Source organism: Tenrec ecaudatus, chromosome 12 (assembly GCF_050624435.1).
Source record: "Tenrec ecaudatus isolate mTenEca1 chromosome 12, mTenEca1.hap1, whole genome shotgun sequence".
Lineage (NCBI taxonomy): Eukaryota > Metazoa > Chordata > Mammalia > Afrosoricida > Tenrecidae > Tenrec > Tenrec ecaudatus.
The window spans coordinates 82,315,721-82,341,949 of record NC_134541.1 but is presented as its reverse complement, the minus strand read 5'-3'; the positions used below and the strand labels follow the sequence as shown (position 1 = coordinate 82,341,949).

Here is a 26,229-nt window from a genome sequence, read left to right as displayed (position 1 = left end):
TGTCTTACACTCACTGATGGCTCCCTTCACCCACTTTTCTGTTGTCCATCTCCCAGGGAGGTGGTTAGATGTAAATCCTTGTAATCAGTTCCCCCTTTCTACCCCACACTCCCAGTATCGCCACTCTCACCACTGGTCCTGAAGGGTTCATCCTCCCTGGATTCCCTGTGTTTCCAGTTCCTGTCTGTAGCAGTGTACATGCTCTGGTCTAGCCCAATCTGTACGGGAGAATTGGGATCATGACAGTGGGGGAGCAAGCATCTAGGAACTAGAGGAAAGTTGTGTGTTTCATCGTCGCCACCCTGGAAGGTTCTCCACATTCATTGCATCAATAGGGTTTCTCTCCAGTATGAGTTCGCTGATGAACAATGAAATTTCTCTTCTACATGAAGTATCTTCCAGGGCAAAGGTAGGATTTTTCTTACGGGGTGTGACTGCTAACCACAAGATCAGTGGTTTGAAACCACCAGCCAGCTGCTGGCTTTCTACTCCCATAAAGATTTGCAGTCTTAGGAAACCCATAGGGGCATTTCTGCTCTACCCTATCGGGCCACTTAGTGTCAGAATCAACTCGATGGAAGTTAAGTTTGGCTTGGGGGTTGTGACTTCATCAATGAATAATAAAATATTATTTCCGGACGAAGCTTTTCCACATTCACTGCAATTTCCCTGTGACTTTCTTTCCAACCCATGAATTATTTAGAAGTGTGAGATTTAATTTTTAAATATTGGGGTAACTTTCAGTATCTTTGTTATTTATATTTGAATTTCTTTGTGGCCAGAGAACTCATGAGAGTGAGGATCAGAGAAGGAGGTGGGATCATGCGGATGCTGGACTGGGGCTTTTCCGGCTTTGAAGATGGATAAACTGGCCATAAGGCAAGGAATATGAGAAACCTCTAGAAATTGGTAACGGTTAGGAAATGGATTCTTCCCCATAGCCCTCACAATGAGTGCAGTAATGCTATCACTTTGACTGTAGTGCAGTGAAATCCACTTCAAACTTCTGAGATATAGAACTGTGAGGTACAAATTTGTTTTGTTTTAAGCACCTACATTGGTAGCAATTTGTTACAGAAGTATTAGCTATTCCTAGTGCTATGTAACCAATTCCAACTCACAGAGACTCTGCAGGACAGGATAGAACTGCTCCATAGGGTTTCCAAGTCTGGAAATCTTTCCAGGAACATACTTCTTATCTTTCTGCACAGCAGCTGGTGGGCTTGAACCACCGGCCTTCGGGTTAACAGCCCAGCACTTAACCCGTTGAACCACCAAGGATCTAGATATTAGTTATGTTGCTTTTTAAAAAAGACTCTTTACGGTCCTCATGTTTACAAAACGCATCATAACTCAGGACATGTCCACCTTCGATGCTACCGCACTTCAAATAGCGTAAGGTCTTTCAGGAGGCTGCTCGGACGCTTCCGTCTTATCCTTTGTGCTATTTCCAGCATACACTTTATCTTGCCATGTGTTATACATTTCACGATGCATTTTATGACGTAAGCTATAAATCTATCTTTTACTATCTCTGTTAGTCTGGGTTGACTAGAGAAACAAATCCAGGGACAACCGTGTGTGTAAAAGAGACAGATTTATATTAAAAAGTAATTGTAAATTAAGAAAACAGGCTAACAATAATAATATATAATTCATCAAGGATTCATGAAGGGGGAGGGGGGAAAGAAAGGCTGATACCAAGGGCTCAAGTAGATAGAAAACATTTTGGAAATGCTGATAGCAACATATGTACAAGTGTGTTTAATACAATTGAATGATGAGTTGTTATAAAATTTGTAAGAGTTCCCCAATAAAAGTATTGATAAAAAAGGAATACAATAAAAAAATAAAACATCCCAGCCCAATCCAGATCAAGTGTGTGAGTCTGATATTAGTCCATGTATCCGATACCAGTCTATAAAGTCCTCTTCAGATTCACATAACACATGCAATGATGCTGAATGCAGGAAGATCAAAGGATAGTGGGTGAAAAATCTTGTGGGTCCAGTGGTGGTGGAAGCATCTCAGCACTGGCTTGAATCTCCACATGACTACTCCAGCTACAGGGCTCTAGCTGCCATCAGCATAGCTCCATGTGGATTGACCACAGAATGTGAAGCAGACAGAGTGTGTGTCTCACCTCCACGGAGGAAGACAAGAGTACCCAGAATCCCCTCAGGAGAAGGCCATGCCTACACAGATCCATCATTGGCTATGGCCAGATTGACAGGCTAGACTCCACCCCATTGCTCAAGTTGACAGTGAATTATGTAACTGCCACAATATCATTGTCTTATAAGTCAAAATAAGATTACATATAAGAAATCACCTTAATATATCTTCATTTTTATCTACAGCCTGGTATCCATTTGATATCATACTTTTTCTGCCTAAATAATCTCTTTTAATTTTTCATGTCTGTCGCAGTGAATATGTTCAGATTTTTCTTTGTCTGAAGACTCTATTTTCTTTCAATTTTTTCAGCTGTTTTCATTGGGCATAGAATTCTGGTTGACAAATTTGTTTGCTATTTCCTTCATTATCTTTTTTACCTCCATGGTTTTAAATAAGTTTATCATAATTCTTGTATTTGTTTCCCAAGATTTTTTTTCCTTTTTAAAAATAATCATATTATTGAGGGCTTTTACAGCTCTTAAAAGAATCCATCCATCCATCCATTGTGTCAAGCACATTTGACATATGTTGCCATCATCATTTTCAAAACATTTTCTTTCTACATGAGCCCTTGGTATCAGCTCATTTCCCCCATCCCCGCCCCACCCTCCCTCACGAAACCTTGATTATTTATACATTTCTTTTTTTCGTGTCTTACACCAACTACTGTTTCTCTTCACCCACTTTTCTGATGTCCATCTTCCTGGGAGGGGGTTATATGTACATCATTGTGATTGGTTCCCCCTTTCTACCCCACCTTCCCCCTCCCCTCCTGGTATCAGTACTCTCATTATTGGTTCTGAGGGATTTATCTGTCATGGATTCCCTGTGTTTCCAGTTCCTACCTGTACCAGTGTACATGCTCTGGTATAGCTGGATGTATAAGGTAAAATTGAAATCATGATAATAAAGGGAAGGAAGCATTAAAGAACTAGAGGAAAGTTGTATGCTTCATTGGTGCTGTACTACACTCTGAATGGCTCATCTCTTCCTTGTGACCTTTCTATAAGAAGATGTCCAATAGTCTACAGATGGGCTGTGGGTCTCCACTCTGCCACCCCCTCATTCACACTGATATGATTTTTTGTTCTGGGTCTTTGATGCTTTATACCTGATCCCATCGACATCTCATGACGACACAGATGGCCATGCTTCTTCCATGTGGAGTGTGTTACTTCTCAGTTAGATGGATGCTTGTTTATTTTGAAGCCCTTAAGACCCAGATGTCCCTAATGAACATCGTTGCAAAGATTCTTAACAAAATACTAGCCAACAATATACAAAAGTATATAAAACAAATAATTCACCATGACCTAGTGGGATTCATACCAGGGATGCAGGAATGGTTCTACATATGAAAGACCATTAGTATTATTCATCACATCATCACATTGACATGAAAAACTATAAGAGCCACATGATAATATCGATAGATGCAGAAAAAGCATTTGACAACATCCAATACCAATTCCTGTTTAAGACACTTGAGAAGATAGGAATGGAGGGAAAATTCCTCAAGACAATACAAACTATGTATGAAAAACCAACAGCCAAGATGGTAGTCAATGGAGAAAAGACTAACACACTCCCACTGAAAAGGGGGACCATACAAGGATGCCCTTTTTCCCCACTCTTATTTAACATCTTACTGAAGGTTTTAGCTAACAGCATAAGGCAAAGAAAAGACATTAAAGTGTACTTAAGGAGAGGGATGATCTCAGAGCCTCAAAAGCACGCCTCAGGTGCAGACTAACAGATTTGAAAACTTCCATCTGTGCTACAAAGGAGAGCCTTCTCTCCTCTAGTAAAAGAGCTGACATTGCTGAGAACCAGGTCCAGAGTCTCATTATACGAGTGGCTGAATGACAACGGCAGCTGAATTGCAGATCTAGAGTAGTGTCTGAAACCAAAGTAAGGGCATTAATTGGGAAAAGTTGGGACCCTGAAACATGGGATGGGAACATATGGGCTGATGATCCAGAAGAGGAGGATATTGAGCCCTTAGAAACACCTGAGCAGATTAGCCAAACTATTCAAGTTGATATGCCAGGTGGGGCTGCATCAGTAGCATTGCCTGAGGGAGATGCCTTATAAGATATTGCTGAGAGCACCCAGGAAAAACCCTCACCACCCATTACTTCTGTTAGACCTGTCACTAAAATTAAGTCTCAGAAAGCTCCTAAAGGTGAGGTTGAGATGATTACCCAAGAAGAAGTGTGCTATACTCATAAAGACCTGCTCGAGTTTTCAAATACGTACAAGCAGAAGCCTGGGAATATCCCTGGGAATGGTTACTCAGGGTGTGGGATACTGGTGCATGAAATGTGTTAGGGTTCTCTAGACAAAACAAGATTGCTAGTAATTATATATAAAAAGATAGATAGATATGTAAAGATATATATATATAAAGATAGACATATAATACAAGAAATGAACCGTTAAATTATATACAGGTAGATAATACAAGAAATGAACAATTAAATTATAAAGCAGTGAGACGCTAGCAGTCCTTTAAGTCTTGAGGGCCACCAGTTCCTCCTCTGTAGAGAGAGCTGGGCTATATATACCCAGGCAGCAAACAGCAAGGCAGGTCACCAACTGTCACCAACTGTCGGTCCCCAGCTCCAGAGATGTACATCCCAATCATGAGGAATTAAAGGGGCCTCAATTTACAGCAACACAGTCCAAAGGCTAGGTGTCCCACAGGTAGTGTATCCTTTAAATTGAGGCACAGAACAAGCAAGGCAGCCATATGCTGGTCCAATGATAAAAGAGGGAGAGACAAGAAAGGCGAGCTTCACTGAGCCATTTATCTCCCCACCCTTCAATTGATCCCACTTTTGTTTATCAGCCAGGCTGGCACAATAAATTATCGCGATCCACCCCTTGCCAACCTGGCACCTGTACATAATTCTTTAGCCATATATACTTATATAATTTCCAGACATTGATGAAATCACACTTATACTTATCATCAATCATCTATTATACATATAAATGAAAACACACTGAGTCAAACTGTATCTGATATATCATACCTGAACAAAGGAAAGATATGCAATAATCACATAAAAAGAAAATACATTGATAATTACAAACCTCGCTTTTGCAATTGATCACGTGGTTGTAATTGATAGGAAGAATTACCTTCTAGTACTACCCATTCTGTATTACCTTTGCCCTCAGCAAGCACCTCAGCTGGCTGTGGTTTTTTGCCTGGCGGGTTGACCCAGACCTTCATTCCTGAGGGGTCTGGCTCAGCCATCAATGAGGGACCTGGGACTAACTTGAGAATTTTGGCACAGGGATTACATAGGCTATCAGAAATAGAGAAAGACACAAACACAAAGGAGGCACAAATTGACAAATGGGATACACTGAAGATAAAAAACCTGTGTACATCGAAAGAATTCACCAAGAGAGTAATAAGAGAGTCCACCGACTGGGAAAACATCTTTAGCAATGACACATCAGACAAAGGCCTTTTTACTAAAATCTGCAATACTCTGCTAGCTTCCAAAAAGAAAAAAACTAATTGCTGACTGAGGAGGTGGGCAAAGGACCTGAACAGAAGTTTCACAGGGTGAGAAATCCGAATGACCAACAAACATATTAGAAAATGTTCCCGATCTTTAGCCATAAGAGAAATGCAAATTAAAACAACAAGGTACCACCTAACACCCTCAAAGATAGCCCAATTAAAAAAATCAGAAAGCAACAAGTGTTGGAGGGGCTGTGGGGAGACAGGAACTCTCATCCACTGCTGGTGGACCTGTAAGTATGTACAGCCTCTACGGAAATCAATCTGGTGATATCTAAAATAGATGGAAATTGAGTTACCATCGGACCCAGCAATCCCCCTATTGGACAGATATCCAGAAGAGGCAAGAAACAAACCAAGGCCAGACATCTGTGCTCCAATGTTCATTGCGGCGCAGCTCACAATTGCAAGGAGTTGGAAACAACCCAAATTTCCATCAACTGACGATTGGATTAAAAAACTGTGGCATACACATACAATGGAGTAACTACGCATCACTAAAAAGCAGTGATGAACGTATGAAGACCATCGCCTCATGAGAAGAACTAGAGGAAATTATGCTAAGTGAAGTAAGCCAAGCACAAAAGGACAAGTACAACATGAGTCTGCTGAGGTAAGCTTTAAAAAAAAAATCCAAAATGAGCATAAGGAAAGAGCTACTGCATACAAACATTCCTGGGGTGAGGACCAGGTGATAAGGCAGGGACCAGACCAAACACAGGGATGCACATGGTGGGGAAAGGAAAATAATAATTTTTTAAAAAAGAAATAGGTAGCGGGGGCACAGGGCACTAACCCATCCAAGGGGAGGGTATTGTTATATCTCCACATAGAAAGAGGGCCCAGACTTCAATCCAGTGTTCCAAGATGTGAATGCAACATGCCGGCATGGAGTAGGGAACCAGTGGAGAGGTCTGGGGGGCCAGCCCCAATCCCAACTACTAAGTGGATACCTGCCCCTCCTCCTAGAAGAAATTATTTCAAAGGACGACATTGAATTTGCAGCTCCGGGAGAGGGACATATCTCAAAGCACATGGGAGCAGACCAAGTGGGAAGAGGAGAGAGTGGAGCACATCCTGGCCCATCAGGCCGTGAGGACAATGTTCCCCCTCACAGCAGCCAGTCCAGAGAGGACAACATGGCCAACCCCACTGTGAGACATGACGCCCCTCACTGATCCATGTCCCTAGAGAATGGCACCTGCTTGTGGGAATTGCACCCGATCTGACCCCGCCTCACCGAGGCAAAACACTAAGGGGGTGCAACAGAACAGCAAGGAAATGAAGGGGTGAGGTCCCCAGAGAATGCTGAAGGTGGACTTTGGGACCAGGGCATGGTGCCCCAACAGACTGAACTGGAAAACACTCCTAAAGGCCAACAAACAATCCATGAACTAACTACAAGCTTTTCTTTCTTGTGCTTTGTTTTGCTTTTTGTCATTGATTTGTTGTTGTTTGTTGTATATTGTTGCTTGGTTTTGCTCTGTCTTGTTTTTGTGCATGTTATTATCTCCTCAGGTCTGTCTAAATAAGATAAGCTGGATGAACAATCTGGAGGAGAAAACAACGGGACAGTTCTGGGGGGACATGGGAGAGGGGAAAGTGGGGGAAAAGGTAGTAGTGTTAACAAACCCAAGGACAAGGGAACAACAAGTGACCCGAATCGGTGGTGGGGAGGGTGTGGGAGGTCTGGTAGGGCATGATCAAGGGCATTTATAGAGGTCTAGAAAAAGACATGTATATATGTAAATATATTTATATATGAGGATGTGGAAATAGATCTATGTGCATATATTTATAAATTTATTGTTAAGGTAGCAGAAGGACATTGGGCCTCCACTCAAGTACTCCCTCAATGCAAGAATACGTTCTTCTATTAAATTGGCATTCTATGATGCTCACCTTCCCGAAAACTGCTGAACACAAAGCGGGTGAATAAACAAATGTGGTGAAGAAAGCTGATGGTGCCCGGCTATTAAAAGAGATAGCATCTGGTGTCTTAAAGGCTTGAAGGTAAACAAGCATCCATCTAGCTCAGAAGCAACAAAGCCCACATGGAAGAAGCACACCAGCCTGTGCGATCATGAGGTGACGAAGGGATCAGGTATAAGGCATCATCAGAACAAAAAATCTTACCATAGTGAATGAGGGTGGAGTGCAGAGTGAAGACCCAAAGTCCATTTGTAGGCCACTGGACATCCCCTTACAGAAGGGTATCAGGGAGGAGATGAGCCAGTCAGGGTGCGATGTAGCAATGATGAAGCAAACAACTTTCCTTTAGCTCCTAAATGCTTTCTCCCCCTGCCCCCCACTATCATGGTCCCAATTCTACCTTGCAAGTCTGGCTAGACCAGAGGATGTACGCTGGTACAGATAGGAACCGGAAACACAGGGAATCCAGGGTGGATGATCCCTTCAGGACCAGTGGTATGAGTAGCGATACTGGGAGGGTAGAGGGAAGGTGGTTTGGAAAGAGGGAATCGATTATAAGGATCTACATGTGACCTCCTCCCTGGGGGACAGACAACAGAAAAGTGGGTGAAGGTAGATGTCAGACTGGGCAAGATATGACAAAACGATAATTTATAAATTATCAAGGGTTCATGGGGGGGGGGGGAATTGGGAGGGAGTGGGAAAATGAGGACCTGATGCCAGGGCCTTAGGTGGATAGCAAATGTTTTGAGAATGATGAGGGCAATGAATGTACAGATGTGCTTTACACAATTGATGTATGTATAGATTGTGATAACAGTTGTATGAGCCCCTAATAAAACGACTAAAAAAAAAGTCAGCAGGTAGACCTGGAATTATTTCTAAATATTTTAAAATTTTATGTTTTAAATAATGTCTATCTGTATAAGAGAGGCAGGATAAACAATCCCAAGGAGAAAACTATGGGACAAATGATTCTGAGGAGACATGGGAGAGAAGGAGTAGGGGAAAGGGATCAGTGAGCTAACAAACTCAGGGACAAGGGAACAAGGGATTTAAAATTGATGGTGAGGGTGGTGTCGCATGCCTGGTGCTGGTGGGGTTTATCAATTGTAATGTAGCTTAGAGGAATTTCTGAGAGCCAAATGAAGGGTGAGCATGATCGTGGGGAAGGGGGAAAGTAAAAGGAAAGAGGAAAGAGCTAGGAGGCAAAGTCCATATAGAGAGGTCTAAATATAGACATGTATATATGTAAATGTACAAATATATCATAACAAGAATGTTGGTCTGTGTACACATATTTATAGGTTAAAGGACTAATGTAGCAGACGTACTTTTGGCCTCTACTCAAGTCTTCCCTCAACACTAGCACATTTCATGCTAATAACCTGGCGCTGTGTGACACTCATGGTACATATATAATCCCTGAAGACAAATGGGTGCAGATGCAAATGCGGTAAAGAAAGCTCATGGTGACCAGCTATTAAAAGATATAGTGTCTGGGGCCTTAAAAGCTTGAAATTGACCTAGAGGCCATCTATCAGGGAAGCAACAAAACCCACATGAAAGAAGCACACCACCTGTGTGATCACGAGGTATCGACAGGATCAGGTATCAGAAGATCAAAAGCAATGATATCGATATGAAGGAGAGGCATCAGAGTGGGGACCCAAAGCCATCTGCAGACAATTGGACCTTCTCTCACAGAAGCGTCTCATGGAAGAGTCGATTCACCCAGGGTGCAGTATAGCAGTGATGAAACACACAACATTCCTCAGGTTCTTTCACGTTCCCTAGCCCCCACTATCAGGACCCGTTTTACCTCAAAAATCTGGCTAGACTGGAATATGTACATTGGTACAGATAAGAGCTTTCAACACATGAATCCCAGACAGATAAACCCCTCAGAAATGGGAGTGGTGATTCCATGAGGGTACAGGGAGGGTGGATGGGGAAGGGGAGGTTGGGGGAACTGATAACAATGATGGATGTATAAAGCCCCTCTTCCCCAAAGAGGATGAGCAACAGAAACGTGGGTGAAGACAATCAGTGGGCGGTGTAAGATTATATATATATATATATATATATATATATATATATATATATATATATATATATATATATAATGTATATAATTTATTGAGGGCTCACGAGGGTGGGAGAGGGAGGGGGGAAAAGAGGAGCTGATATCAAAGGGTTCAAGTACAAAGATGTTTTCTAAATGATGATGGCAACATACGTACAAGTTTGCTTGATAGAATTGATTTGTGGATTGTTACAATTTGTGGATTGTAAGAGTCCTCAATAAAACGTTTTTAAAAAGTTATAGCCTCAAAAATACACAAAGGCTGTCCCACCCAGTCAGTCCTATAAAGTTACTGTGAGTCAGAACTGACGAGACGGCAGTGAGTTTAGTTTGGGGTTTAGTTCTATTTCTACAATGTCTTAACAACGTCTGAGAAAGCTCAGAGGCAGTTCTACTGTCTCGAAGAGTTACTCCGAGTTAGAATTGAGTCTAAAGCAGTGAGTTTGAGTTTTTTCCTAAAGATTAGCAGGTCAAGGCCTACCTGAAAGCAATATCAGAGCTCCTTACTTAATAAATGTGTCTCTATTTTTTAAACAATCTGTTGAATTATTTTACACTAACAAAAATAACTGAAATAAAATCAGGAAAGCAAAGCTATTTACAACAGCCGCCCACAAGGTGAAATATTTAGGAATAAATCTAACCAGAGATTTTTATTAAAAATCTATAAAAAGAAAACTACAAAATATTTGTACAAGAAATCAAGAGGCCTACATAATGGAAGAATATACCATCCTGGTGGATAGGAAATCTCATCATTGTGAAAATGTCAGTATGACCCAAACTGATCTACCGCTTCAATGCTATCCCAATTCAGATTCCATCATCATTCTGGAAGGAGATGGGCATGCTAACCATCAACTTTATATGAAAAGGAAAGAGACCCAAATGAACAAAGCACTACTAAGAAAAAACAAAGTAGAAGTCCTCACATGTCCCAATCTCAAAATCTCCCAGAGCCAGGGGAGACAAAGCAGCCCGAGACCGATACAATGATAGGCACATAGACCAAGGAAGAAAGCCTGTCTACTCGCAAAGGCCTCCAGCAGAAGTTCACACTAGTCTGTCTCAGAAGTAAAGCGCGAGGATGGAAAACTTCGTCTCGTGGACCTTGGGCAGTGTTATTAGGAGAGACAAAAACAGAGCAAACAAGCTCACTACCTTTGAATCAAGGCTGACTCTGGGTTTCCAGGAATGTGCCCGTTCACCAGAGCGGCACGCTCAGACTTCATCCCTCGGAGCTGCTGCTGGTGGTTTATGAACTGCTGGCTGCGGGGATCGCAGCCCAACATGTAACAACGGCCCCTCCAGGGCTCCATGGCAGGCCAGATGAGCGTCTGGAAAAGGACGTCATGCTGGGTAGAGGGTCAGAGAACCAGAGGAAGACCCTCGGCGAGATGGCCACAGAACGCGCTGCACCTAAAAGAATGACTAAGATAAAGGCCCAAGCAAAGCCAAACAGCAGGGGATCATGTAGCCCTTGATTGAGACTATGAATCTGACACATTCACAGTGGCTGCAGTTCCATATGGAAATATGCCTCATTTCGAGAATCACAGTTGTGACCAAGACTTCAGTGTTCAATGTTTGTATGGATAACCTCGATACTTATCTTCCTCGAATTGCATTGCTTTCTACAAGAACCATAAGAGCTAGCTTTTGATTATCAAATGAGAGATTCAGGAGCTATATCTTCAGATCCTATTGACTACGGCGCACCCAAATGGAGGATCAGAGCCAGGTGTAAAGGTGGGTCTCATGGGTACCTCAAGTGAACCATTAGTAAACGGAACTGATCACTTTAGTTTTTTGTTTGGTTTTCCTCCTTAATGTTAACATTGCAAACAAATCTTTGGGCATATTTTTCATGCTATGAAGATGATCCCTATGTAATATATCATTCATAATGCATGCTTCAAACATTAGCCACACGCATGGCCTAGGTTTCTGGAGAGGACATAGGATATTACATAGACCCGTTTGAAATGTACATATTGTTGGATATCAAACATGGAGGAAAGCTATTTATAGATTGTGTTGGTCTGGGTTGACTAGAGAAACAAATTCATGGACACTCGTGTGTAAGAGAGAGCTTCATATCAAAGAGGAGTTGCATATTGAGAAAATATCTCAGCCAGTCCAGACCAAATCCATTAGCACATAAATTCTTCTTTAGACTCACGCAGCACATGCAATGATGCTGAATACTGGAAGACCACAAGCGAGTAGGTGGAAAGTCTAGTGGATCCAGTGGCAGTGGAAGCATCTCAGTACTGGCAGGGGTCTCCATGCCAAACCCAGGGACAAAGGAACAACAAGTGATCCAAAATCGGTGGTGAGGAGGGTGTAGGAGGCCTGGTAGGGCTTGATCAAGGATAATGTAACCGAAAGGAATTACTGAAACCCAAATGAAGGCTGAATATGATAGTGGGACAAGAGGAAAGTAAAAGGAAATAGAGGAAAGAACTAGGAGGCACAGGGCATTTATAGAGGTCTAAATACAGGGATGTACATATGTAAATATATTTATATATGAGGATGGGGAAATAGATGTACATATACTTATAGGGTTACTATTAAGGTAGCAGATGGACATTGGGTCTCCCTCCACTCAAGTACTCCCTCAATGCAAGATAATTTGTTCTATTTAACTGGCATTCCATCATGCTCACCTACCTGACACAATCGCTCAAGACAAAGCAGGTGCATAAGCAAATGTGGTGAAGAAAGCTGATAGTGCCCGGCTATCAGAAGATATAGCGTCTGGGGTCTTAAAGACTTGAAGGTAATAAAAGTGGCATTTAGCTGAGAAGCAACAAAGCCCACATGGAAGAAGCACACCAGCCTGTGTGCTCACGAGGTGTTGAAGCGATCAGGTATCAGGCATCAAAGAACAAAAGAAATCAAATCACTGTGAAATCAAATCACTGTGAATGAGGGGAGTGCAGATTGGGCACCCAAGACCCAACTGTAGGCAACTGGACATCCCCCTACAGAACACAGGGAGGAGACGAGCCAGTCAAGGTGCAGTTTAGCAATGATGAAACGTACAACTTTCCTCTACCTCCTAAATGCTTCCTCCCCCACAACTATCATGATCCAAATTCTACCTTACAAATCTGGCTAGACCAGAGGATGTACAGTGGAATAGACAGGAACTGGAAAAATAGGGAATCCAGGCCATATAATCCCTTCAAGACCAGTGGTGAGAGTGGCCATACCGGGAGGGTGGAGTGGAAAGGGGGAACCAAGTACAAGGATCTGCATGTATTCTCCTCCCTAGGGGATGAACAACAGAAAAGTTGGTAGAGACATTGGACAGTGTAATACATGACAAAATAATAACAATTTATAAATTATCAAGGGTTCATGAGGGAGGGGGATTGGAGAGGGAGGGGGAAAACGAGGAGCTGATAACAAGGGCTCAAGTGGAAAGCAAATGTTTTGAGAATGATGATGACAACAAATGTACAAATGTGCTTGACACAATGGATGTATGTATGGATTGTGATAAGAGTTGTATGAGCCCCTAATAAAATTATTTTTAAAAATGCCTCCTTCAGTGTATGTTAATTGCAAAACTGTTATGTAACAAACATTTGCTAAGATCAAGCATTCATTTTTACAAAAACCTTGTAAAAAGGTTTGTAAAAAGTAAAGAAATGGCTTACTTAAATTCAGACAAATATACAAATTCTATTTTTGTTATATTGTGATTCATATTTACCGATTTAATATTTGCTGTACCTCTATTTGAGACAACTAGGCGAGACACCAAGTTTTATACTCTATTTTCTTTTTCTTTTCTTTTTTTAGCGTGGACACAGTCCCCACAACCACAAATGATGCAGTCGAGTTTCCCACATTTGGGGAAATCGTAGGGGTCAGCACATCCGCAGTGCAATGGGTGAGCCTCCCCCTGGGAAACCACCTTCGTGATCATGCTATGTCCCCTGCTAGGTAAGTATTATACTCTATTTTCTGCTTTAATCATTGAAACATTGGCATCTGATATAAAAATTAAAGGTATCAATAATTAAAGCTATAAAAATTAAATATAAAAACTTGATAAGCTTGATTTCCTATTTTAAAGTCATTGATACCTTTGTGGGGGGCTGTGTCTGATCCAATGCTGCTTCTTCTTTTTTTAAATCATTTTATTCGGGGCTCATACAGCTCTTATCACAATCCATACACCCATCCATTGTGTCAAGCACATTTGTACATTTGTTGCCATCATCATTTTCAAAACATTTTCTTCCTACTTGAGCCCTTGGCATCAGCTTGTTTTTTACCCTTCCCTCCTCCACCCTCCCTCCCTCACAAACCCTTGATAATTTATAAATTATTTTCTCATGTTTTACACTGACCAATGTCTCCCTTTATCCACTTTTCTGTTGTCCGCCCCCCAGGGAAGGGGTTATATGTAGATCCTTGTGATCTGTTCCCCGTTCTCCTCTCACTGTCACCTTCACCTTCACCTCCTGGTACCACTACTCTCATTTTTGGTCTTGAGGGGTTTATCGGATCCAGGGGTTCTTAAAAGGTTTTTAAACCTTTTTTAAAAAGTTTTTTAAAGTTCAGAGGTTTTTAAAGCCTCTGAAAGTCCAGAACATGTGGTCGTGGCGCTATTCTGAAAGGGCCAGGTGGGCGTGATGAAGGAAATGGGCATTTTAAGGACACCTCTGAAAACATGAATTAAGATCTCCAGGTGAGGACTTCTGATCTAAGCACTGCAAGAGAGCAGGTGTACAGGTGTATCCAATGATAACATTACACACGACACATTAACAATATAACTTGGATATACATCTTTAATTTCCTATAGACTCTTCTTAAAAAGTAATCCATATGTTGTTTTATACCGATAACTTATTTTATACAGGAAAGTTAAACTTGGGTTGGCCACACACGCAAAAACCAAGCTACCTTCTTTACCATAAGAACAGAAGTAGATAGTGCCTCGCTATCTGTGGCTGAAGATTTTAATCAAAGATTCCTTGGCAGGACCCTGATGAAAACTGGAGAATGCAGAGTGTATTTTCAAATTCTTGTGGATTCTGTACTTGATGAAGCTGTGAAAGTGGAAGCTGGCACTGCCGCCCCGAGATGCTTTGAACCTTAAAAATATCCCCTGAAGTCATCTTAAAACCAGACAATCATTTAGCTTACCTGGTTACCATAAAAAAAAAAAAAAGGCGGGGGGGGGGTTATCTTGGGCTTATGTACTTTAAGAAGTATCTCTATAGGATCAAATTGAAAGAACTTAAAAAATTAGACAGGAGTTTCTGTGAGTTTATGTTAATGAAGGGAAGCTCCCTCCAATGGAGGAAATGTGAGGCTGCCTAATCAAAGAATATAATCAATGTCATGACATCATTCACATCAAAACTGTTGACTTGATTTGGTTTGCTATAATATATATTTTCCACAATAAAATTAAGTTAGAAGGGGGGGAAGCATTGTGTTTACATGGCATCACGTATGATTATATCTGACTCACTACTTCTCATGCATCAAGTATTAATTGAGCACTTACCACATGCCAGCAATAAATCACATTACAGTAAAGACTGGCAGTCGAGCCGGAGGACCATGTGCATTATGCTGGCCAGAGCGACTCGGGGAATGGCCTCTGCCTTCAGACCATGTGGGTTTAGGAATTTCCTAGATACTCCAGACAGAGGCAGGCACGCTTTTGAGACAGAAGAGACAGTCTTATGCCTATGACAATGTAAAAATGATTCGAGAGCCATAAATATAGTTGTAGAAACAAATGATATCACCATTACTTGAATAATAACTGTTACAATTTTACTTCAGTCACATATAGTCTCAAGCTGCAGTTTGTCAACCACTGCTCTAGACTTCTCTAACAATGGACAGATAGACACAGGGAGACACACACATGCACACATGCTCCATCCTTGCCAAGATGAAAATGCTCTGTGACCCTGACCCCCTCCAACATCCCCACGGAGCCGGCAATACGTCTCCGGGCCGATCCCTCCAATTTGTCATTGCACTGTTGCTATCCTGGGGGCCTCCAGGTGAAGAGGACAGTCTAGTCTCTTTGACTTCAGAAATCATGTGCTTTCAGTGTACAGGATTCAAGGCCTATCTATTCTCAAAGACCTCCTACTGGAACACCCTCTGGACTGGACAGAGACCTTTGCCATAGCCTCTACTCTTCAATTGGCTGACTAGGTCACACTGAGTAATCATATGCCTACTTGAAGTCTCAATTTGGGTCTGAATGAGCAGTGAAAAAATATAGTGTTTATTTTTGTGACTGAAGATGCAGATCAGGAGCTCATGCCCCTGACTGTCCTGTTGTTCTCTCAGAACTGGCTCTTCAGACAGATCTAAATACTGTTAGGCCAGCTGAGCGCCTTATGGTTTTTCATGGAAAACTTCCATACGCTCACGGCTACCATGACTTCAAAATGACTAACCGTTGGCCCCACAGGACCTGATTCAGAGAACCTCATGACATCAAATGACCTGTCACCAGGACTCAGAATGACTGCTCCAACCTGTGACCCACACATAACCTCACTCGGAACCACAAGGCGAAGTCATTTTAGGAAATGCCCTAACCTGTCTCCTCCCTTAACTGTCCACCTGCCACCAACTCTAACCACAAGTGGCCGTTGCTATTTATGGAAGCATCTAATCACCCAAACCCCAACTCTGCCCTCCCTGTGAATGCAGAAACAAGGTAGAATTCTAAATTTAAGTGGCCCATCAAGGATAGAAACATCTATTGCTTAGATGGCTCTTTTCATCAGACATTTGTCCTTTCCTATGACCCTGACATGGAAAAACCTTTATCATTCAATCCTCACCTGCCTGGGGCGGGGGGGGGCAGGGGTGACAAGGTAGACGTGATTGCTACTGAACATAGTCTCCTCAGTCTTTTAAGTAATAGTGCTGGCACTTGGGATGTAGCCATTATACACAAGTCTGTGGATGCTAAGATAATAAGTCCGTATGTGCCTCAGTTTCCTCATCTGTAAAGCAGGGATGACAATGGACCGTCATAGGTTGCTGGGATGAGGGTTCACAATGACACTAATACGCAGTTTGAAAAGGGTGGTTCCACAGGGCCCAAATCCCCGAACTGCAGAAAACCAGAATGAAGTTAAGGTAAGCCTCCCATGTAGTACGCCATGGGTGAATTCCCAAATAGCCTCCAAATCAGATGGTGCACCTTGTAAAGGAGACTTCAGCAACTGTACTCAGGCCAGAATGCAATGTCATGTCATTTCAGCTCCCGAGGAACCCAATGTGAATTTATTCTCAACTTTTACTATTCTCTGCTTTCCAGTAGATCGAGGTCTCTATTGGTCTTGTATGGCCATTGTTGATGGATTCTAACTTGGTGTCTGTCATAGTGTAGTCTGGTTATCTGGATAGGGAACTTGGGACTGAAGGAAATAAAAAAATAATGGATTGATTTACCCGGGGGCACAGGGGCAGGGCTGGAGGGTGAGAAATCAACATTGATGTGTGGGGAGGGGGCATTCCAAAGTTGTCCACATGCTTGAACCATTGAACTGTATGTTAATTGTAACTCAATTAAAAATCATTTTATTGGGGGCTTATACAACTCTTATCACAATCCATTCATTCACAATAGGACTTTTTGTTCTTTGATGCCTGATATCTGATCCCTTCGACACCGTGTGATCGCACAGGCTGTTGTGCTTCTTCCATGTGGGCTTTGTTGCTTCTGAGCTAGTTGGCTGCTTGTTTACCTTCAAGCCTTTAAGACCCCAGATGCTATCTCTTTTGCTAGCCGGGCACCATCAGCTTTCTTTACCACATTTGCTTATGCACCCACTTTGTCTGCAGCAATCCTGTCGGGAAGGTGAGCATCATGGAATGCCAGTAACTCAATTTTTTTAATAGGAAAAAAATGAGCACAAAAATGAAGACGTTATTCTAAAATTGTGCTGATTGCACAATTCTTTTTATTATGTTTAAACAACTGAATTTTATGGTATATGAATTATGTCACTAATACTTAAAATTAAGTAAACACGAAAGGTTCATTCCACATACACAGATTTTAAAAACAAAAAACCAAGGCTATAAAGTCGATTCCGATTCACAGTGACCTCATACAGCGTTTCCAAGGCTGTAAATCTTCACAGGAGCAGACAGCCTCATCTTTCTCCTGAAGAGCAGCTGGCAAGTATGAACCACTGACCCTGAAGTTGGCAGTCTAGCACCTACTCAGTAGCACTACCAAGGCTCATAAGTTAAAGATACTTTGTCCTAAAACCACGGACACCAGCTGTTGATAGAGAACAGGATTTATTATCTAGGAATATACCTGACTTCCAAAAAAAAAAACCCAAAAGATTTATAAGAGGAAAACTACAGAGCACTATTATAAGAAACCAAGTGACCTCAACAAATGGAAGAATATCCCACGCTCGTGGATCAAAAGGCTCAATCTAGTCAAGATGTCAGTTCTGTCCAAGGCACTACACAAGGCCAATGCTACCCCGATACAACACCACCATCCTTCTTCAAAGAACTGGAGAAACTGATCACCAACTTCACAGGGAGAGGAAGAAGCCTGGATTAGCAGACTCCTCCAGAAGGACACAGTGGGAGGGCTTGCTTTACCTGACTTTAGCACCCACTATACAGCCACAGTGGGTAAAACAGTGTGGTACTAGTACAATGACCGAGACTCAGATCAGTGGAAAAGAACGGAAAACTCAGAAATAAAGTCACAGACAACTGATCTTTGATAAGGCCCCCAAAATATCCAATGGGAAGCAAATGCCCTCTTCAATAAATGGTGCTGGGGGAAAAAATGGATATCTACCTACAGAAAAATGAAGCAAGACCTTTACCTCACTCCATGCACAAGGATGAAGTCAAGGTGGATCACAGGCCTTGAGGTAAACCCTAAACTATTAGGGCCATCAATGAGGGAATTGGGCTAAACCTGAGAACTCTGGCGCAGGGAATACGTAGGCTTCTAGAAATGTACAACAAATGGACAAATGTGCCTGACACAATGGATGGATGAATGGATTGTGGTAAGAGCTGTAAGAGCCCCCAATAAAATGATTTTAAAAATTGAAAAAGAAAATAGGATTTATTTTCACATTTAAAGTGAACAACAAATAACTGTTCCAGAGATGTTTCACATACAAGTCAGTAGGCTGATTAAAACCAAGCTTCAGTGTACACCATTTATTTCTTGGAGAACACATGGCACGCGTGCAGGCTGCTTCCAGCACAGGAATTCACAGTGACAGCACCGCTCACACTGGGCGTTTCCACCACCACAGCAGCTCTCACAAATCACAACAGCAGTTCCATATCTGCCGAGAGGGAGGGAGGGAGGGCAGGCCTCGGCTGTAGGGACCTTCACAAAGCCCAGAAAATCTGTCTCTAAAGCCAAGCCACCAAATCCAGGTCCCACCCTGGCTTGATGTACGATCACAGTTTTCATGTTTAGTTAATTTCACCTATATTATTCTAAACAGGAAGATGAAATCAAACATCTATTTCAGCCCTTGTTTGGCAACAGGCTTTCCCTTTGATCAAGGAAAAGGCAAAAATCTTCCCTGTTATGCCACTGGTGCCACCACTGCTGAAAGCATAGTTGAACTTGGGCCAGGCTATCGAAGCCACTGCTTGCCAAGGGGTGGAGGGGCCCTCCTGCTGCATGGGCCTATAAGAATGGGCCATGCGGAAGGTGGACACTGGGGAGGCAGAGGGCTGGTATTCCTGAGAGGCCTGCCCCAAGCGCACGGTGGTGGTTGAGCAAGCAGCAATTCACTCTCAGGCTCTTCACCGAGACCCCGAAGCCATTACCCAGGGGAGTCCACACTCCTGCATGGCTGCTACCACCCTGGCACGTCTGGCGCCAGGTTAGCTCAGCTGGCCACAGTCCATGATGACAATCTTCTTGGATGTCTTCCCGTTCTTGGAGCCAAAAGATTCTATTTTCTTCACAACGTCCATGCCCTCTTTGACGTGGCCGAATACAACGTGCTTGCCATCCAGCCTGGGAGGAGATGAACCAAGTGAGCAGACGGAACTAGCGGAACGAGAACCAACTGCCACAGAGCTGACCCCGACTCCTGCCGACGTCTGTGTCGGAGCGGAGCTGTGCTCCAGAGGGCTGTTCATAGTGGATTTTTCAGAAGTGCAAAGATCAAAATTCCTTTTCTTTTAACTCCATTTTTTCCCCACACACTTCCATCCCCCCCCCCCCATATACTTTTTATTAAAGCAGCCTCATGGATCATTAAGCCTTTGTTTTGAAGCACCTCTAGGCGAATTAGAACCGTCAATATTTCAGTTAGCAGTTAAATATGTTAACTCTTCGTAGCACAGGGGACTCCAAGCAGAAAGGAAGACAGCACAATGTCACTAGCTTCACAGCCACTGGGAATGAACCCAGTGACCCAAAGCAGCCACTCAAGAGGCTCTCACGCTGCAGAGCTGGACCCACAGCCCACAGCTTCCGTCTCAGACACGGCTGGGCTTTTCTTGTTTCTCACAGGAAGCGAACGGGCTATCGAGTACTGCTACAAGATGAGAACTCTAAGCCCACAGAACTATGTGCATAGCTATCAAGTAGGAAGTCAGGGCCAGACTGGCTAGGAAATGTGGTGAAATTATGCAAACGGTGGGTGGAGATGCTCTGGGCAGCTCTCTGTTGGAGGGAGTTCCAAGAAACAAAAAGGCAGCAAAGTCTAGCTGCGGCTAGGCCAAGCCTGGCTGCAGCTGAGGGCAAACCAGAAACCCTACAGAAGAAACAAAGAGCAGGCTTGCCCCCACCCCCACCCCCGCTAGACTCTCCAGCACTGCCAGCACCTTGTCTCCCCTAAGTCTGGGGAAGGGCCAGCAGGCTTCGATTCCAGCCTGCTGCTGTCCCTCAACCCCAGGTGCCCCTCAGAGACACAGAGCGCTTGAGACCCTGGTGGGAAAAGCCTACATGAGGCTCAGAGGAGGCGGCTTCCTGGAAGGACAAGGGGCTCCAGGGTGGACCCTGGTAGCACAGTAATGATGTGGGGGTCGCAACCCTGCTGGCCGGCAGTTCCGCGGGAGAAAGACTGGACTTTCTCCTCCAGTTAACAGTGCCAGTCTCAGAAAGCCACAGGGGGTCGCTCTGAGTCAGCGCTGACTCCAAGGCAGTAAGTGAGAAGGGCGGTGGTAGCTTTCTGCCAAGTCTATGCTAATATAGTAGCTTGATGAAATGTCCACTGCGGTGCTTACAAAGGTGCACCTACGCCTGAAAGAGAAGCCCAGGCAACAGTACATTAGAGCAAGCCCGGGCTCTGACTGCAGGCGATCTGGGGACGGAGCAGCCCCTGCTGTGCTTCCCAAATATATTTGGTAGAAGGACCTTTCTCTTAAACCCTCCCCCAAAAAAACATACTGAGAAAGCTGTAGCCAACAGGAACACAGGGAAGCCTAATTGCGACAGAGCTGCAGGCATGAGCCAGTCCTGCCCTAGCCTCTGCCTTTCCTATAGACAGACCCCAGGCGAGGGCTGCCCCGGCATAAACGGTTCTGCGGCCCAGTGACTGCATCAGAAAGCACATCAGCCCTCCTCTACAGGGCCCTCTCAACCCCAAATGCCCTGTGTCAGGACCGAGGGACTCACCAGTCTGTCTTGATAGTGCAAATAAAGAACTGGGAGCCGTTGGTGTTTGGGCCAGCATTCGCCATGGACAGGACACCTGCAAAACAAGCAGGGGTGAGCGCACAGGGGCAGCGAGGGGCAGGAGGGAAAGGGCTGAGCAGAAAGCCAGGCTTTTCTATCTTGTCCCCTAAGTTTTGCTTAAAGGCCCTCTCCCCCCTCAAGTTCTCAAAGGAAAGTTTGTTTCTTACACTGAGAACTAAGCATATGAAGACTCTAGGGAATCTCAAAAGGCAGGAATACTGGGCCAGCCCGGTAGATGTCGAGCAACCTCCCGGGGCCTGCCCTGGTCGGGTGGGGCTGGTGGGTCTCCAGCCGGGTGGAAGCAGTGGGAAGGGAATGGACTCACTCACCTGCTCCCACATGTTTCAGTGTGAAGTTCTCATCAGGAAAGCGGCTCCCATAAATGGACTTTCCACCTGTGCCATTGTGGTTGGTGAAGTCACCTGCCTAGGGAACACAGAGCGCCTTGAGTGGCCACCATTAAACACCAGCAGCCGTCCAGGCCACCCCCAGGCCCGCCCAACCAGAAGCCCCTCTGGTAAAGTAGTCAACAGAAATCCAAGAAAAGAAGGACTGGTTAAAAAAAAGAGAGAGAGAGAGGAAAAGCAGAGCTTAAATATTTCCAGCCATGCAACTGCCCTGTTTCTATATGACTTAACAGTCCAGCAAGTCTGGAGATGATCTTAAAGGGCGAAATGAAGGCCGTTCTGATACACCTGCCATTACGGTTGCTGTCAGGCGCACTCCAGTCACCGCAACCCACCGCACCCCCTAGGGACTCTGTGCACAGCAGAATGCAACACGGCCGAGGTCTGCACCATTTAGACAAGTGTCTTTGTGTTTGCGCCCATTGTTGCAGCCACTGGGCCGATCCATCTCCCCAAGGGCCTTCTTCTTTCTCATCACCCCTCCACGGTGCCAAGCACGCTATCCTTCTCCAGGGACTGGTCTCTCCTGACTTGTCCAAAATACCTTAGGCAAAGGCTTGCCATCCTGGTACTTTCAATGTTCTTCTCCAGCACCATAGTTCAAATGCACCGATTTGTCTTCCGTCTTCCTCATTTAATGTCCAACTTTCCCAAGCACCTTAGTCCTCAAAGCAGCATCCTTGTTTTTCAAGGCAGAGTCACACAATGTGATGCAATGCTGAACCTCTTGCCTGCTCTGTCCATGAGCATTCATTACGGACCCAAGCAAGGAGTCATCCTTGGTTTTCTCCATTCATCAGATTTTTGGTGACCACGATTTCTAACCCACATCTCTGGGAGAGGAACCAGGAAGGTGGTAAGGGGCTCCCATTCCTAAGGCTGGTCTGTGGGGGAGCAGCAGCAGCTGGTTCAGAGCCCATCCCTTGTTTAACTGCCCTCTCGGTCTCGGTTTCTCCACATCCTTCTTCACCAGTCACAGGGCTGTCCTGGGTCCCAAAGATCTATGACAGGGTTTACCCAGGGCTGGGCCTCCTCCCTCAGGGGCTCAGCTAAGGCCCAAGCAGCCCTGTAGGATTTCTGCAGGGAGCTGTGGGCAGAAGAACCCAGGATAGGCCCCTATACCCAGAGCCCAGGGTTGCTTTCCTGAGACAGGTCACTCAGATGAGCAAAGTGACCTGGCCAGTCTAGCTGAAGCATCCAGATGCCAATAATGTGCCCCAGGATGCGGAGCTCAAGATCATGGCCGGGGTTTCTGATGCCACCAACCCATGCTACGGAGTGCCCTCCACCGTTTAAGTCCTTGGGAGTGAGTGCTCAAAAGAAGACCCTACCCTGGCATATCAGCCTACCCTACCCAACAGCCCAGCCAGGCAAGTGGGGGCTGGCCAGGCCTGCCCAACTCCCAAGGCCTTCCCCCTGCAGTCATGCACAGCTGCAGGCCCAGGCCCAGCCCCGGCCCACTCACCATAGTGCTGCCAGTCACCAGGTCAGGGTGGAGTCAAGGGGAAGGGGGAATTCTGGGCGGAAAGGCCATCAGAGAGGTCATGTTGACATCCATGCCCCTGCCCTTGAGGCGCCCCTGGGCCCCAGGACACCTGACCTTGAAGACTCTGCTCTAACAAGAGGGACCCTAACAATGCTCAGTATCTAAGTCCTGGGCCAATTAATGGTGTCAGCGTGTACCTCAGAACCGTTGATTCAGCAGTACTTAGCCTGAAAAGCAGGCAGGTTACACAACTAAGGAATAAGTGCCCTGACCTGGAAAACAATGCCCTTTCCTGACCCAAGCTTTCTGGAAAGCACAGGTCAAGTCCAAACATGTCTGCTTAGCATCCTCTCTCTCATCTTTAATTTTCTATATCAAGACTCGGGCAAAGGTCACCTGGGGCTGTCAGAAAACAGGCCAGTCCTTCCGAGTCTTAAGATCTAACACTACCCCTTCCCTGGCCAGCTCAGCCATCCCAGCCTGGTTGGGCAGGGAGGGCCCTCTGGCCTCTGGGGCGGTTCCACAGGAATCCGAACAAGCTCCAGACCCTAAGGGCGTGAAGCACTTCCTGAATCTTCCCACCACCACTATGCTCCCCTTCCCAAAAGAGTAAAGGAAGGCAGAGGGGACTCTGTTACCTGGCACATGAAGGAGGGAATCACCCTGTGGAAAGTTGAGCCTTTGTAGCCAAAACCTTTCTCACCAGTACACAGAGCTCTGAAGTTTTCTGAGGGGTAAAGAAGAGGCGGATGAGCAAGGCAGCTCCACGGCAAGCCCAATCAATAGCAGAGACCCCACGCCCATACATGGTTCTGTTGATCCCACGTGCTGTGTCACTTAAGGCGACTCACTTCCCTTCTCTCATCTCAGTGTCCCAAGTAGAGTGGCAGGGACACTGCTACTGGTTGTTCCAGCAGCCACTTGCCTCTCCTGCAAGGTCACCTGGGCAGGGAGTGAAAGGGGTGTGCAGCCACCGCCGTGCCCCATTAACCAGGCACCCGTGAGGAGAAAGGGCCAGAGGAATTCACATGGCCTCTCCCATACTAGTCTGACCCTCTCAGACAGTGGGCCAGCGCTAAAACTGGGGTCTATAGTGGGATAGAAAGTTGTCCCAGAGCACCTAGCAGTTGAGCCCCAGGTGGAACTCCCTCTGGTCACCAATTGCCAGCACCCTGGCTCATCTCAGCATCTACCAGCCTCTCCCGCCTCCCCTTTCCTCTAAAGCAGACTGAGAAGCGAAGGCCCAGTCAGTGGCTTACCTGCAGTCTTTGGCACGACATCTGCTTTTAGCTATGGGGCAAGAAGTAAGAACACAAAGGTCAGTCCAGGGGGAAAGGAAGGAACTCTCTACCATCCAGTCTCTACAGAAGCAAGAAAACCTTCCAAACCAAGCTCACTGCCATTGAGTCAATTCGTACAGACAGTAACGTGACTTACAGGGCCCAGCAGAAGTGCCTCGTGCGTTTCCAAGGCTGTCAGTCTTTACAAAAGCAGAAAGCTTCATTGTCTTCCTTGGGGCGGCTGCTGACCTTGTGGTTAGCTGCCCAACCACAGTCCACCCCCGCCCCCACCCCCAGGGCTCCTTACAGAAGAAAAGCAAACGCATGGCCATGAAGTCAGTGCGGGCCCATCAGTGCGGGCCCATAGCAGCCGTATAGGGCCGGGAGATGGCCCCGTAGGTCACTCCAATCCAGTCCCTCCCAGCCAGTGGGGCCCTCCCAACAGCTATCAGTTCTGGCAGCTGCTTCCTGAACTCCAGCTGTCCTCAGTTTCCTCGTCTGTCAAAAGCGATGACAATGTCATTCTGGCCCACTTTCAAGAGCAAAGCCAGCAGAAAGAACTAGCACTGGTTCCAGAGTCCTAGCGCCTCAATGTCTGGACAGAGAGCCCTGGGAAACAGATCTAGACGCTTTTGCTTGTTTTTCTTGAAAGCTACCAACAGTTTCTCCATAATTTATTCCATGCTGAGTCTACACAGAGTTGGGCAAACGCTGGGTGTCACCCCTGGGGGTGGGGGGGTGGTCCCCGGAGCAATGCCCTCTCGGGAGCGACCTCCCGCGGCCTGGCTGCTGGGATCGCCGCAACGGAGGACACGGCGGCGCAAAGCGCCTTTCTCCTTCCGAAAGCACGCACAATGGCGGGCAGGGGCCGCCCCGGCGAAGGCCATCACGTGCGCGCAGAAGTGGCCCCGCCACCCACGCCGGGGGTCCAGCTCTCGACTCCGACCGAGATCTGACCTTGAGCCTTTCCCCTCGAACACGTGCCCTGACCCCTCCCCCGCCTGCGCCAGAAGCCAACCCAAACCGGGAAACTGAGGCCCTGGGAGGTCCAAGGTCACCTAGCGAGCCGGGCCCCCGCCCGTCCGCCCGCCCCGCGCAGCCTCACCTCCAGCACCACGCGGCCGAGCGGCTGCCCGTCAGCGCCTACGTCCAGGTACACGAGCGGGTTCCCGGAGGGGGGCGAGGGCTCGGGGCGCGAGTCACTGCTGCACGCGCGGGCGGCGGGGAGGCGCGGCGGCGCGAGGCGCGGGACCGCGAGCTGGCCGAGCCAGCGGGGGCCGCAGCGCAGCGCCAGCATCGCGGGCGCGGGTCGGGCAGGAGGCTGGCCGAGGGAGGAGGGCAGGCGGCCGCCGGGGACGCGCGCGAGCCCAGAAGGCCGAGTTGCGCCGGGCCGCGCGCGCTACCGCCTTTATTGGCGGGGCTCGTTTCCAGGCCCCGCCCCTTCACCCGGCCCCGCCCCCTCGCGCGGGCCGCTGGCGACCCCTGTCGGCCCCCGAGGGAAGTGTCGCAGGCATGTGGAGCAGGATCGTGACGCGACCCACAAAGAACCACGAGTCGCCCTGTCCCAGTGGACGACTGCCCTCTCACATTTAGCTCCTTCCGTTCTGAAAGC

General features: G+C 45.9%; 1 protein-coding gene and 1 pseudogene across 1 annotated transcript; both read right to left on the bottom strand.

Moving 5' to 3' along the window:
* Positions 1-13,553: 13,553 nt before the first annotated feature.
* LOC142423474 (U1 spliceosomal RNA) lies at positions 13,554-13,705 on the bottom strand (annotated as a pseudogene).
* A 3,974-nt stretch (positions 13,706-17,679) lies between these two features.
* On the bottom strand, positions 17,680-25,977 carry PPIF (peptidylprolyl isomerase F). The gene is made up of 6 exons (XM_075564204.1): positions 25,723-25,977; positions 24,597-24,627; positions 23,976-24,064; positions 21,774-21,870; positions 21,385-21,460; positions 17,680-19,776 (listed from the first exon to the last, which is right to left on the bottom strand). The coding sequence occupies exons 1-6, from the start codon at positions 25,912-25,914 to the stop codon at positions 19,641-19,643; spliced, it is 621 nt and encodes a 206-aa protein (XP_075420319.1). The 5' UTR covers positions 25,915-25,977; the 3' UTR covers positions 17,680-19,640.
* Between the last annotated feature and the right edge of the window lie 252 nt (positions 25,978-26,229).